Raw genomic sequence first — 16188 nt, forward strand, 5'->3', positions numbered from 1 at the left:
ATTCCATGTGTAATATCGGTTGGAAACATAATGGTAAACCTATGTTACTATAAGTAAACTGTTTCTGTTATTCCTGTATGTGATTTTCTGATATTCATAGAAATGTACTGCTCCAATATACATAGCATCTGGACGCTTTGACCACAAATACTGTATCATACGAAGTCTAATCCAGATTTGAATTTACCAAGGAATGTTTTATTGGAACCCCATCAAAGATTCCCATTCTCCGACCCCAGGTTCAATACTTTACAAGACCCACAGGTTGGAATATAAGTATACAAACGCAGTCTCAGCCCGAACAGCCTCTTACAAAACACAACACAACCTCATTCCAAACTAACTTTGATGTCCTTTTTATTCAGTCTGAGTAAACCCCAAAAGGGATTATATTTTATTACTTCTGCCATGGTCTACTGAACAAGTTTCTCGTTGAGTTTAAGGCTGTCGTTCGTAAAATACCGTCAGCTGTGCAACTATCTGGTACATGGATGTGGGTCACACAGATACACAGACGTTGCAAACACTTTTTATGTCACGTTTTATAATGCAGGGAAACCTGAAACTAGATACAAGATTGAAAAAAAACATGCATAAAACATGAGAACACAATGACCCTTCATTGGGTGTGAGTGTCAAAGCTTCGCTGGCGAAATGTCGGTATATGCCTCATGTTTGTCGGATATATTACAGAATACGCCTAATGATATTTGGATGGGTTAGAACTGTCAGTTCAGATTACTTGGTTTATGTTTTCCATTACAAATCCATCCGATATCCAAACAATTACAAAAAAATGTATGTACTGTCCCTTCAAAACTACATGACATATTCGTGTTATCGGCATTTGTATGGAAATACAAAATCTATTTTGAGACAGAGTTGGTATTAGGGAATAATAGTGTGCCAAGTGGACGATATTTGACTTCCATTTAGAATACAAACACTAACTGATTATTATTCAATTTCCAGCACTGATAGACAAATGTATGCCACGCACGCTGACCTCACTTATGTCACTTCTCGCCTCGTTCTGGGTGATTCGTGTTATAATTATCTCCCCTGATTAGATATTAAACGTTCAGGTTACGCAACTTTGCTTTCTCGCTGCTTGGTAGGGTAAAATTGACTTGGTAAGAAGGAAGTTACCCCGGGGATATTAGCGGGTGGTCAGAGATGGGCATTACTTGTATCGTGTAAGGGTGTGAGGTCAAGAACATTACAATAGGTCAAGGCAGATGTTCGCAGATAATTATCATCTTGGAAATTAGTAGTAGCTGTGAGATATACATTATTGATTAGTCATCGTGACACCAGTAAGAGTTACGATCTGTGAGATTATGTTTGTAGCGCGATGGCCATTAATCTATGGACGTACCACGTCTACCTTTGCGACAAGGTGATGGCATGTTGGGCGGGGTGATAATATTGATGGCATTGATATCCGCGTTGCCTAATCCAACAATCTACGCAGTAATACAAAGTGTTTTCATGCAATATTAAATATCTATATTATTTCACTAAAATGATTTGTCGCAATACTGAAACTTTGTGAATGTCAATGAGCGTATAATATACATGCTATTCCAAGTGAAGTGTTATATTCGGTACATATGTGAAGGCCATAAGCAAGTGACTTTGTTCGAAATGTGCCTCTGTTGTCCCAGCATCAAAACTAGGCACCCGGTGGGATGAGATGGAAATGTGACTGTTAACCTCATAGCGCCTGACAAGGCAGCTTGGATTGTATACTCCCTAGAAAGCTGAGAATGAAAATCAAGTGCAAACTGATCCAATGACCGAGGTAATAATGTTAGCGCGTTGAGCATGCACCTTGTCAATGTGCATGAAGGTTATCTCAATATAACTACCCATATTATGTTTATTATATCCATTTTAAACATTGCATTACTATACAGTGCATCAATAGTAGAAGTAAAACAACTTTAGCACATGGATCGTAGTAGTTATGTGTATTGTGAATTCATTCAAATCAAAACCTTGGTTACAGAACGCCGATGCATAAAATAGAGATAAAAGTGTCACGCCAATAATTTATATATTCTTTAATTCACGTAGCCGAGTGACCGTAACGGATATACCCATAACTTATTCATAATTATTTCAATAAAATATTTGATAAAATGTTTCATGCTGTTTCTATTCTTTGAGCCTACACAACACCATTAAGTCGTAAATGTTTGGCAGTTGTCATCATTTGAAAAAATGCACATTATATATCTGACAAACAACTGAGCGCTTTCGGTATTTGAATATGTGAAGGACGTCATGACAGTGCACACAGAGAGCTGAATATACATGACCTGTATATGCGGGGCTGTGGTATGTGATTATGTGAAGAGTATTTTAACATGAGTCAAGACATCTGTGTCTGTGTGTCTCTCGGTGCGTGTAATCAGCTCTGTCACCACTTGAACAACTGGATGTGTTATTTTCTCCTGAGGCTACATCGTGGTCCTTCTAGCTCAAATATGTTATTCTAAACACCTTGATTGAAAACGCTGAATGGAATGAGTGTCTGGGTGGTGTGCACGCCCCATTATGAACGACTCGGCTGTTTGAATATCACCATGCTTACTTTTTCATGCTTATGTTTACTTCTGTGCATTATTGAATTGCAAAGCCATGGAACCCGGGACCACGACAGTTAGTATATTGTTTAGTTAAGGCATGCCTATAGATTTAGGAGCAGCCGCGCGTTTTCTAATGTGATAATTTTCAATACATGTGCGGAACACACAGTGTGAATATAAGACTTTTTTCACCAGTTTTAATTTTTCAGTAAACAGTTCAAACGTAAAATTAGAACTCAAACACACATGCATTCTGTTAGCTTTGTTGCAAATAGAAATATGGTCGGTCATAACAAAATAGTGTATAATATGAAACGTGCACATTTCAAATAATGATTTGAGTTATAGTAGAACTAAGTGATATTGGGACATGTGTTCATGAACTCTTAGTGGACCTATGATGGATGATGACGTCCTCTATCGTATTATCCGCCTTCCTTTTTCATGTTCGGTTGTGCTTTACAGATAAGGGTTTGTCAGTGGCTCCAACATTCCATCTCAGTAACTCAGCTGTTCCCGTGTCACAGAACCGTTATCTCCTGATTGAACTATGTATGACCCATGATTCAATATCCCGATAAATCTGACGTCTATTGTAGCACGACAACCTTACAATATCAATTTGTCGGCGTTGATCATCTTCATTGAAGCTGGTGCTGTAGCCGAGGGCGAGTGTCATTGCCGGACCATCTTGTCCATGTTGCTGATGACAGTAGTCAAACATGTTAAGTCTAAGAAGTGCAGGCCCCGGGGGACAGCTTGAATTCCGGGGTCAAGGAGGGAATATGCCCAAAATGCTATTGATTTGTCTCTAAATGACTTCAAGAAGTCTAAATTCGACGTTTCATCATGGTTAGTATAGTGAGTTGTAATACGCTGAAATGTTGTCAGCACTTAAGCCTTCCAAAGTGTTTTATAATCCTTAACACAGCCAAGGAAAGACTTTTTATTCACAGAAAGTATTTGAGATAAGTGGAATTATTACCATGTGGATTCTCAAAATCTCAAAGGATTTACTTAAATTTTGCAATCTCAGAAAAGAATCAAGTTCAATCATGTCAAAAAACATTTGTACACCACTAGCCCACACGACAAACTTAAGAAACAAATTAATTCCTTTATCAATGGGCCATTTGGCACTGAACATGGTGACCATGGATGTAGTTACATCTCTATCTTCAAAGGCCGAGGACAGAAATTAAAGTAAATATCATTTGGTATTTACTGAGAAAACAATATGTGAAATGTTGGACTTCCGCTTAGATAACCTCTGTGTGAAATATGGGGATAGGCCACTTTGGCAAGAAGTAGGCATCACCACGATACCCTTCCTGGTATGTTTCTTCATTCGTTCGACTCGAATTGGTTCACGGATTGGCAAAATCAAAACACCGTAATTTATTCAAGAGGGTAATAACAAATTTAATGTGCATCGATGATCTCATATCGTTCAATAATGGTTAAATAGTCAATTCCCTTCCACTGATTTACCCACCTGACCTAGAAATAAAAGAGACCAGTGAAACCGCATCGTCTGTTTCACAATTAGATATCTGCATAAAGAGTCAGTAATAAATCTCTGTCCACAAGACTGTATAACAAGAGGGTTGAGGTATTTATTTACCCTTTATGCCGAGCAATATTGCAGCAGCTGCAGCCTTTAGTTTCTACATTTATTAATTTTGAGGTACTATCGAGGATTCTCTTTCATACGACTGTTGTTTAATCAGGGTGACAACGTTCAAGGCCTTATTAAGGCGTTGAAAAGGTTCTATGATATAGACGTGGAGGACATTTCTAAACATCATGCCTGTCATTAAGGCCAACTAAAATTAGGCTCGAGTAGTCAGACCAAGGAGCATGGCTGATTGCGTTTCGACATATCACAGATGTCACCCAACACTGGTGTGCCTGGTTCAGACTCGATTGTTTGCAAGCCGCCGTAATGCTGCTCATACCGGCGTTAAACAACATTCATTCTCTATCTAGGATGGGGATCGTGTTGTCACTTTAATTGTGTGATCCCGGAGAAGATCAACTTTGACATTTATGCGTAATAACTGTTAATATTCCCGAAGACAGAGATAATTGTTCACGCTGTTGACGACTCTCCAGACTCGATAATCATCAATTTACGTAATTTGTGCTGAACAAGACGTAAGCTCACACAGTTATTGTTATATTTTCTAGATTCCAATCTAGCATTCCAAGAGTCAGACACTTGAGGTATTATATTGTTTATCGTATACATTAATTCAAATCATAGATTATAATGGCCTATACTACCTTTGATCATTATACACAGCGACGTATTATGATCTCAAAATGCAATCATTTCATGTCCTGACTGCTGTATAATTGACCTAGGGTCTGTGAGGCTCTCTACACAGGAATTCGATCCTCTTATCACAACAGGTGATCATTATGTCCACAGAGGCCATGCTAAGTGTCCCACTAAACACTCAGTCTAGAATCCCCTCACTGCATTAATCTTACTCGGTCCAAGTGACATTCGATAGCATCCAGAGTAGTTGGTGTTTACATGGTTTGCTTAATAACTTCTGTTTCACGTTGAGATCGCCCAGCCAAATTGCAATTCGTATGTTTGCCAAGGATGAATTACCGTACAAACAGTACGCAATGTGTTAATGTCAGATCTAGCAGTGCTTGTATTGTCACAACAGGTAAATATCGAGATTAGCCTTTCCGCTCATGCGTCAAAGTTCAGGTTACGAGGCCAGTGAAGTAATAAGTTGGATTACCACAACGCGACATCGCTAGGCGAGACGGAGAATTGAACACCGATGAAGAAACCTCTTCAAAACATCGATTAATGCTTGTTACTGTGCCCAGCTAGCAGTGTAATGGAATACCACACTAAAAACAAGGAAAGAAATGTATGTTTTTGTTACGAGTGCCACGGAGCACTCATTGGAAGTTAAGTGTGCCATCTAGAGGAATACTTTCGATCCATCCTTGAACTCAGTGAATGTCATTTCCACATGGGCTAGATAGAGGAATATGCAGTTGTAATTTGGAAAGTTTGTCCCCTTCCTTACCATTGAGATTGATTATACTCTTTTCGATGTTTGAATCTGCTTTTTTTTGTGTGTAACCCATACCGTGCATTAGGAGTGTTCATATGCTCATCAATTCCATATGTTTGCCACAATCTTTTGTGCAAAAGTGATTGTCATGGGCTTCATATAATAAACATTGTCACAATTGCAAAGAATTGACGTTACAAACATAGGATTTCTACGTTTGACATTCAGGCACCGGGAAACTATTCTAATTGCGCCATTAAGATGTGAGCTGTGCCATCGTCACTACACTTAAAGGAATGTTTAACCCTGATGGTTAATGTACAAGAAGAAATTGCAACAAAACTGAACTCATTTACCCCCAAAATGTTGAGGATAAAGCGTAACTGTGACACAGCTCGATCGGGGACAGATATACTACAAAGAAGGATTATCAAACTGCTATATGGACCAAATGGTTTAACATCGTGAATTAAGAGAGCTATCCATTTGCTGACCGACTGTATGTTCTGTGTGTTTTCCCAACGTAAATAGCACATTACAGTACCACAGCACAGGTGGATTCTTGTTAACTGCCATCCAGCCTGACACCAAAGCTAGAGGTGATTTAATCCGTGTTTTATTAAATTGAAAGAGAAAACGAGTATGCATTTAACACGGAGATAAGATTGAATCTGATACTTAATGTAAGATAGTGGTAACCACTTTGAAGTGGCAAATGTTACTCAACCTTGGTCAACGACACTGGCGGTTTATTTTATTTCGATTAATCTTATGCATGGCGTGATAAAGACCAATCTGTTCTTTAGATTTTATATCTCCTATCACACGACGATATAATTCAGTGTACATGATCTCTGCATTACTCAATCCTTTGATCGTAACAGCTGCCTGGAATGCCCAATAACATCGATTCGACAAAATGGCAATAACATTGATAGCCCTGATATGCCTCTATAGCCGTTTACAATGACACTACAGAAAACGTAAATGGTCGGTTTCAATAGAGGCCATCATATCAAAGGTAAGGACGAGTAACTGAAAGTGTTTCTTTATGATGCATCATAAATAAATACTTAAAGATGACAAAACGAGATTCATGGTTTACAAAGCTCGGTGAATAATTAGCTACGTGTGGTACCGAGACATACCTTCCACCGCAACCGGATCATATTGTATTGCGTGTAAATATAACGGACATTCCTTGAAAGGGATATACAATGATCAGTGGATAAAATACAAATGCTGTATGGTGTTTGGTGTTTGCATGAAGGTGAAACACTGAAGTTATCGAAGACCGACATCTCGCTCCCTCTTCTTTTCTCTGTCTCTCTCCCTCTCTCTGTGTGTCTCTCTCCCTCTCTTTCTGTCTCTCTCTCTGTCGCTCTCCCTCAAATTCTGTCTCTCCCTTTCTGTCTCTCTCTGTGTGTGTATCTCCGTGTGTCTGTCTCCCTAACTCTCTCTGTCACCATCTGTCTCTCCCTTTCTGTCTCTCTCTCCCTCTGTGTGTGTCTCTCCGTGTGTCTGTCTCCCTAACTCTCTCTGTCACCATCTGTCTCTCCCTGTCTGTCTCTCTCTCCCTCTGTGTGTGTCTCTCCGTGTGTCTGTCTCCCTAACTCTCTCTGTCACCATCTGTCTCTCCCTTTCTGTCTCTCTCTCCCTCTGTGTGTGTCTCTCCGTGTGTCTGTCTCCCTAACTCTCTCTGTCACCATCTGTCTCTCCCTTTCTGTCTCTCTCTCCCTCTGTGTGTGTCTCTCCGTGTGTCTGTCTCCCCCCCCCCCCCCCCCCCCCCCCCCCACACACACACACACACACACTCTCTCTCTCTCTGGGATGGACATTTAGGCATGATGTTTTATTAAGTTTATCAGATGGGTTAAATATTCATTTACCATACCCAGTAATACTGGACAGCCATATCAGGGCACGTTGCAGAGTTGTCCTCAAAAGTCGAGCAACTTCAAATAAATGCATAAAGACTTCACACCTCTTTTCTTCATCGGACTACTTCAGTGCATTTTCCTGGTCCTTGCAAAGATATTGTAAATAATATGTCAGACGAGCATCCTTGGATAGATTTCACATGTAGCGTTCCTGTATGCGGAGTTGTGCAGTTTCGTGTTATTGTTTGAGGACAGGTTCGTGTAACATACTTCTTTTGAACCACTAATGTTATATTTACATATTTCAAGAAACAGTAAAAACCTTAAACCTAATATATGTGTAATTCTCAGAAACGTGTAATGATAATATTCGTCATATTTTAATGTAGATTGTCTATCCACGAACTGTATAAACAGCATTGTATACACGATACGGTTTCCATATCTCTTTCAAAATGATAATCATACTCGTGTCTCTCGGGTGCACGTGAGCTATAATTTATACCATAAAATGCCCTGTTTTGTATATTTATTCAAGCATAAATGAAATCACTTTGAAAAGCATCACATAGCATGGTGGTTTTCTTGAATAGAACATTGCTCTGTTTTCATGTAACAGAAAGAGCAATGTTTACAGTCCGTGGTTTTTCCACATGCCGTATGTTACTTGGCTTATAAAATATTGACCGTTACGCATTGTTGCAATTCCAAGACACTGGACTGTCAGAAGCATGGTTTGAGCCCCTTAATTAATAATTAGGTTTAACGGGTGTTTGTGTGTGTTTCCGATATGCCACACGTTCTGCTGTCTTTTTTGGCTGTCTTTGTCGTTACAAAATCAATAAGAAACAGACATATGATAGCAGAATCATTCATGTTACTATATTTAAGTTATGCTGGTAATTAATTACAATAGGAGCATAGCTCATTGTCATATTTGATTAATCCTACAAGGAATTGTTCATGTATTTACCATGTAAGCCGTGACGGAAACTTGTTAACACCTATAAAAAGAGGTGAGGTGAAATGGGATTTAACGTCGCGTCAAAGATTATTGCACTAATATAGCGACACCTGTAACAAGAGACGTTAGTCATACCCATGATTACCTCACACAACGGAGTTGTAATAATGTATCCATATGACTGGTGACAAACTGGATAATGAAAGGTGGTGTACATGGTCCGATAATTCTGTGAAGTATGTATACGTGTATATCATGCTGACCCACAATGTCATAGGCCTCGAGGGTAGGAGAAGCTTATGCATATATACTTTGCCGTAAACACTTTGCACACCAAGCATCAAGATGTGGTTGAAACTTTTAGAATATATAAATTTCCACAGCCAATGTCACTGACAGTACCTTATAATTACCCCCAGCAGTGTAGCAAGCTAAATGATTTTGTTGGAAACAATTATGGTGATTGGATAACAGTGTGTGATATCTGAACTGTAGGCCTGTACCAGTAAAGGTCCTATGGATCACGATGACATATCACGGCGGATTCTGGTTCGGCTTGTCTCGAGGATCGAGACAGGCTGAACGTGTATTACCATAACCTCTTATCTCCCTTTAATTTGGTACAGCGATATTGACTTTATTCTCTGTACACTTTGAAGTAAAGACCTGAAGATTACAATCACGAGGGAAGATTAACCTGTATGTTATATGCAAACACTAATGCCAGTGACGTGATTATTTCAATATTCGTAAGGTACTGACTAAAATATTTGTAGGCTTACAAGTAGACACTTGATATGGCCGGGACTGCTATGTTTATGGCCCTTGCTACATGATTACACGTCTTGAATGGTAGGCTAACTCGCATGTATTCATGCTCTAATGGACTTCTTACGTGACTATACTCCTCGAGTTTGCTCCTAAATGACAATAACGAGAGAGCATTACAAGGAGGTGTGTGGCGTTGTGTGTTTGACAGGGGATCCACAAGGTATACTTTCTCTGATTAATTCCTGTGTATACTTGTAGGAAATTACTATTTAGTATTATCATTGTTAAAGACATTCACATTAACAATATTGTTTCCCCCTCATCATGTGCGTGTAATAGTTATTTTAAGCAGCAAGCAAATGAAAATCTTACATCATGTCCTATCCATCGTGAAATTAATGTAAAACCAAATTACATTTTATTTGGAATTACTGCCCCCTACAGAGAGGATATACACACTACTGGTATTGCTGCTGAAATAATGTCCATATTGGTACTAACATGTGTGAATAACCCACACCTCATTCCCCTTGAATACATCCAATGTGGCATTATAAGCAAAATCTCTTTCTATCAATGAAACTAGAATCCTCAGGGACAGTATCAAGAATCAATTTTGTTGTTTTTCAAAGCCTTTATAGGCCCTTTGTCCACCGAGAGCACTCAGAGAATTTTTATGTTAGCATATTTCTATGGCCTGGCTCGCACATGCATTCTACTGCAATAACCAACCCAGCCAAGCAGCAGTAGCAAATGGAGGCTTTCACAGTCCTTCATTAAGCTCTGCTCTCTATAAAACTTGTCTCAGTGAGGATTTCTCGCCATGTACGCGGGATCACGATAATGACAGCTGTTTGATATCTGAACGTTTCACAGGATATGAGGCTTCGTAATAATTATTTCTTTATGACTTCAGTGCCATACCAACTGATCTAAGCCTCTGATAAAGGCGAACATTAAGTCTCAAAGAACAAATTTAGTCCCTATCGGCGAATACAGTTTTGACTATGGCTATTTTGAATGCACACATAAACATTCATAGATCTGCCCATATTTCACATATTGCCATTATTTAACATGGGTATTCAAGTCAGTTATCTATATGCAGATTTCCTGTACCAAATGTTGTCGTAAATATTTTCATAGACAATCTGCCACCTAACTGTTATCAGTAAGTAAATGACTTCAGGTCAAAACAATGTATGTCATATGTGGGTCTCCTACTTAACGTAATGTTCTCATCATAGACTTATTTACCTGATAAACATCAAAGGGAGCTATCGACAGGTAATCGATAGCCAGGTCTATCTCACCTGAAGCGTTTAGAGCTTGAAAGGCTTAAGCAATGTCCCCAAAGAAAACAGTGAACGGGGTTCTATGATAGATATGCTACTGACTGCACTGGTAATGCTTTAGATCACATCTAAGATTGTCATGAGAAAGGTATCGGTATGTATTACTGCTTAGAACTAACATTCGTAAGTATGCATCTGGATTAGTCTTTTGTGGGCCCAATAGAAGCACAAATGTTGGTGTAAGCTATATTGCCCAATTCTAAACCAAACATATTTTGTTCTGAAACTATGCGAATACATATAAGCTTCACATACTTCACGGAAGATAACACACAGCCTTTTCCTACATGAGTTTTTAAGTAGTTACATAATTTATGCCTCAGATTCGAGCATGGCATGTAGCCCTAGTGTGTTCATTTCAAATCTCGTGGAAGGAAGTGGTGAGACAGTGAAACGGTGTGTGTGTGAATCTTCTACAACACACATTCTTGGAACACATGTTGCTGATTAATAGGGACATGGGGGTATTATATGGAGCTATTTTCTCATGAGAGTTTAAACAAAAGGGAAATTTCAATATAAAAATAATATTTAGATTATGACTGCATGTTCAACCACTAAAATTCATTGTTGATGTTGTTAATTTTATAGTATAAATTCCATCACTTATTATTCTCACTGTGATTATATCGCTTGTGTCTTTCAGGAGGTGTGTACCAGCTCACAGTGCCGTCCACTCATGTTGCCTTCTCTGGGGATCTAGAAATAGGATACAGTGTGCCACAAAATATATCCATGTCCAGTGCATTCGTCACCATCCTCTTTTCCGAGGAAGGACTGAAGGAACACGAGATTACATCTCTACACATTCGACCAGGCACGCATACAGGAAAACTCATCCTCAGTTGTGGCGTCCTAGAATATGCAGGAGCCTACACATTACAAATGTATATGTTTGTAGGCAGCCGTTTGCTAGCACAAACCACATTCATTGTGGAATGGCCTAGGATTCAGTTATTTCTTCCAGATCGTCGAAGGTTCGCACTCACAGAAAATGTCCCGTTGCGAATTCAATCACGAGCAACATGTGAACCCAAAATACATCGCGAATCTTTTTTTATAGAATTATATTTCAAAAGACGTGCTTCAGCAGTGGCTATTTTACCAATGGAAAGTTCAATGATTAAGCATACTTTTAACTACACAAACCTGTCAAAGAGGACACAGACAATTCAATACCAGTGTGACTTGTTTGACCTTGATGGATCGTACCAAGCTGTGCTTAAGTCCACTTTCAACTCAGGGACAGTTGTGACCAGAAGCAACGTATTCAATGTTACATGGAGTCAATCTTATAGCATAAGTATCCGCAAGGAAAGTATATTCCCTTGTAAAGGTGCAATAACTGTCGTGTATGTACAACCAGCATGTGCCAGAACTGAGAAGCATCTTCAAGACAGGATACGAATGTACGAGCTGAGGACAACAACTAATGGTTCGTTGGCAGCTCCCCTCAGACAGAAATACATCATTGAGAGACATGCTAATCCAAATAGGAACTCGTTTGAACTTAGCTGTAGATTTTTCAACAAGACAGCTGCCGGATTTTGTTTCAAATATGTCAGCATTTCAAGAAGTGGAGCAGTGCATCTGCAGAGACAACAGTGTCTTGCTGCTCATCCCGATTCAGGTATGCTACTCAATATATCGTTGAACGTAAATTAATGCTTCCAAAACGTGAAGCGATACATGGAGTTTACCGTTAACCCTTGCTGATTATACACGATAAGTAATACAGTGCATGGATGGAAGGGATTTAGTGTATTTGATACATGGAGTATCTACTATAAAGTAGAAAGCCGGAAAAGACTCAACCATTCCATATTGTGAACTTGATGTTTGTCACAGCTTCATGTAATGATACGTGAAAACTGGTAACTATTAATGAAATCCATAAATAAGCAATCTTATTACCTCAATACGTTTTGACCACCCAATAAATACTGCCATCGTGGCCATGACATCCTCGTAGTATTTAGGAACGTATTGAATTCATGCGATATGTATTACTTTGTTGCACTTCTTATTAATATTGCTCCTCTGTTATGTGAAATTGATATATTGTACAACTCTTCTGAATAATCGTTTAGAGTGACTGGTGTCCCTCTATTGATTTATGTTCATCACTTAATCACCATTATTGAAGTACCACTAATTACATACACCGTTTTGACTTAATGGTTGTGATGGGTTATAGCGAAAACGGCACTTTCAGTGATAAATCGGTGCACATATTAACTTCGTTGTGAACCTTTCCAGTGAGTGACCACGAGACTATAGAAATCTAGATCCAATGATCTTAATTTGAGGAAATACAAGGCAAATAATAAGAAGAGTGTTGCACTTGGTTAGTGACTTAATTGCTATTGAATGGAATCATTGGTTGTTGAACTTTAAATGTTGCTTGACTGCTTTCATCAGCACATGTTATGACTAGTGGCGTCAAGTTGGCAACAAGTCTCATCCAAGAACCTGAAATGTCTACGTTTTCCAGGACTAGTGACGAGCTCTATGTGGCAATGGTTACATTTGCTTTAGGCTATACCCCCTCTGACACACGCCTATGTTACAAATGCCTCAATCATGTGAGTGTCAGAGTAGTGATTGTTTATGAAACCTAAAAGAGGTTTGGATTTTCGAGAGCTGAGAAGATGTTTGTATGGCCCTTGTTATTTGTTTCTCCCCCGACGTCCACTTATTTATGGCATCTGTCAATCAGAAGAAAAACAGAACACAACCGGATAAAACCTGTGTCAGCTATGAAAAAATCTGTATGTTACATTCTTTGACATTTCTGATAAAGATATTGATTTTTTTCACAACCTCACTTTATATGGATTTTTACATTTCCGGTAAGTATATCGCGTCAAACTGTTGTTTTAATTGAATACTTATGTATTATTTTTTGTACAAAAACCTTTTGTATTTCGTTTTTATTTCAGTTATGTCTGCTTTATCACACTTCTGTGTATACTTTACATCTTTATGTTATCAGTGTTTAAAAAAATCAATTTACCTTTTTTTTACTTGATGTTGTCTCATAATCTATCATGCATGTTATAACGTCATATTTTATTTTATTAACGTAAGCTGCGAGTCAGAACTTTCTTTGTCTTTTAGGAGTCATAGTTTATACTAGTAGTGAATGCTGGCGTATGGAGCTACAACGGATAATCAAAGATCAATGTTTGTTAGATGTAGTCAGACCTAGATCAAGATATGGCGCCAGATATACATACCACCACAGTGATTTAGTTCAAATCAGTCAGTATTACATGGCCAAGACACGTGTTCAAGCGTAAAAAAACGACATGTCCGTGAAATTCATAGCTGAATGACTTTATTACATTGCTGGACTAAGCAAGAAGATATATCAAATGAATATAAACTGTTATTTCCCGTAGCTTTGACATTGGGGTTTTAACGGCTATTGTCATGACCAGAACACCGCAGTGGGAATATAATTTGATCTGTTCCAAGTCAGGCCTCTCTGAATAGCGCAGCTTGAGTTGTCTGTCAAGTTGACTTCAACTGTCAGTCCTGGAAAAGTGTGTGTTGATCTGTCATCTCTCTCCGAAAACACAAGCAACTATTCTCTTATGTTATAAGTGAATGAGCATTAACAATGCACGTTTATGTGTCCATTGGTGTGTGAACCCTTTGTGTGCCAAATGCGAGTGTTCCTAAGAGCACTCATCAGCTACATACCTTAGGCCTGTCAATCATCAATGAACTGAAGTAGTATCCCAACCCTGTGTTTTCTTAGACGTTGTCTATACCAATTATTAAGAGATGTGTATTGTTTTGGTTTGTCACACATTTTATTTCGTTTTGTCAATGATGAATGTGTTCATATATATAGTTTACATTGATGTTAGTATAAGGGTTTCAAGTTGAATTAATATTCCTCTACATACTCTTCCTCTTGGTTTGTGTGGGCGAAACAGGCAATCGACACATAACTCTTAAAGCGTTATTCATACACAGACAAGGCGGTTATTGTTAAAATAAGATTCCCGCTTCAAGTCATAAAGTAAATGTAAAGGGCTAATGAAATGTTCAGGTTTTACGTGCTATATGTATGACACTAGTTTGTGAGTTTGCATGTCTTCTCACAATGTTCAGACCTTCTACATTGTGAGAGCCTGATGGATAACTGCTCTTGGGCTTACTAAATTGCTGCAACCAGGATTTGAAATATAACATGTATTTCTTTGTTACAGTGTTTTACATAGACGGCGAATGGAGTGAATGGACCGAGTGGTCTCTCTGTACCGTCACCTGTGGCTCTGGAAAAAGGAACCGCTTCAGAATTTGCAATAACCCCGCCCCTCTCCATGGGGGCAAGTTCTGTGAAGGTGACCCCGTCCAGTGGAAACCTTGTACTATGAAATGCCCAGGTAGATACCTTTCCACAACTTCTAATACACTCTGGTAAAATATTTAGCCATTTTCTGATAGTTAAAAGATATCCTGAAGGTAAATACATGTACATGAGTGAGAAATGTTATAGGTAACATTTCAACCTTAAGACGGCCACAGGACATCAGAGCAAGATATATATTTTATGTGGGCTACACCACGAATGAATATTACTGAATTGTGGGGCGGTGAGGAAGCCTTAGTGGTTGAAGCGTTGGCTCGTTACGCCAAAATACCTTGATTTGATTCCCCACAAGGTTAAAATCTCTATTCCTTGTGGCCCTCGTCGGCGGGATATGGGTGGACTATTGCTAATGCTGCGTAAAACCATACTCACTTACTCATGAAACATTTCACTGATCACTGATATTCTAAATGTCTCGTTTCTTGTAGGATACCTACCCAATGGCCCTCTGAAATCCCCCAAATTCGACATGCGGTGTGCGTGTGGGTGTGGGATGTCTTCTCATTCAGGGGAAATAATAGCTAGTGGCAGGTGCTCCGGCAGAGCTACGTGGACAATAGAGGTAGAAGACACACAGCAGATTAAACTCACGTTTACACACTTCGATATATTGGAGTCCAAACAGTGGGTGAAGGTCCGCGATGGTGACACGCCTGTATCAGACCTATTGTACACTAGCACAAATGGTGAACAACCTAAAAATGACATCAGCTCTTCGTCCAACAAGATGACTGTTGAACTGATGACTTCTGTCTCTGATGAAGTTCCAAGTTCTGTAGCAATATTTCCCATCAACGCAACGCTGGCTATTCACCTCCATGGATTCATCGCATCATATAGGGTAGTTGGTGAGTGCTTTTTTTAAGAAAGAGGGGTTTATCATTGATATGTTAAAAGTAAAACAACCTTTAAAGAACATTAAAAATGGATAAAATGTAGCGATTATATTGGCTATGAGAGAACATTCGCCATGGTATATCCGATCAACTTGAATGAAAATGAGCTCCTATGTATTTCTTCACACTAAGGTCGTCTTAGGATGACATACATTTAACCTTTGTTTGAAACAAGTACTATCTTTTTCTGTTCATGTCAACAGAAATAACTTGCTTGGTCATGGTAGAAACTAAAGATAAATTTTGATAGTAGATTGAATAAATAAACTGTGGGGCAGAATAAAGTATGCACTT

General features: G+C 38.9%; 1 protein-coding gene across 3 annotated transcripts in view; it reads left to right on the plus strand.

Annotated features, from left to right (window-relative positions):
* The window catches only part of LOC124139830, a 61698-nt gene that overhangs the window by 42820 nt on the left and 2690 nt on the right, over positions 1–16188 (plus strand). For 2 of the 3 annotated variants that reach the window (XM_046507199.2, XM_046507200.2), the window contains 3 exons: positions 11258–12241; positions 14835–15011; positions 15427–15846. In XM_046507199.2, coding sequence (XP_046363155.1) covers positions 11258–12241; positions 14835–15011; positions 15427–15846 — 1581 coding nt within the window. The remainder of the gene's footprint in view (positions 1–11257; positions 12242–14834; positions 15012–15426; positions 15847–16188) is intronic. The other variant, XM_046507202.2, reaches the window with a different exon arrangement.

Source organism: Haliotis rufescens, unplaced genomic scaffold (assembly GCF_023055435.1).
Source record: "Haliotis rufescens isolate VD_foot unplaced genomic scaffold, xgHalRufe1.0.p SCAF_7, whole genome shotgun sequence".
Taxonomy (NCBI): domain Eukaryota; kingdom Metazoa; phylum Mollusca; class Gastropoda; order Lepetellida; family Haliotidae; genus Haliotis; species Haliotis rufescens.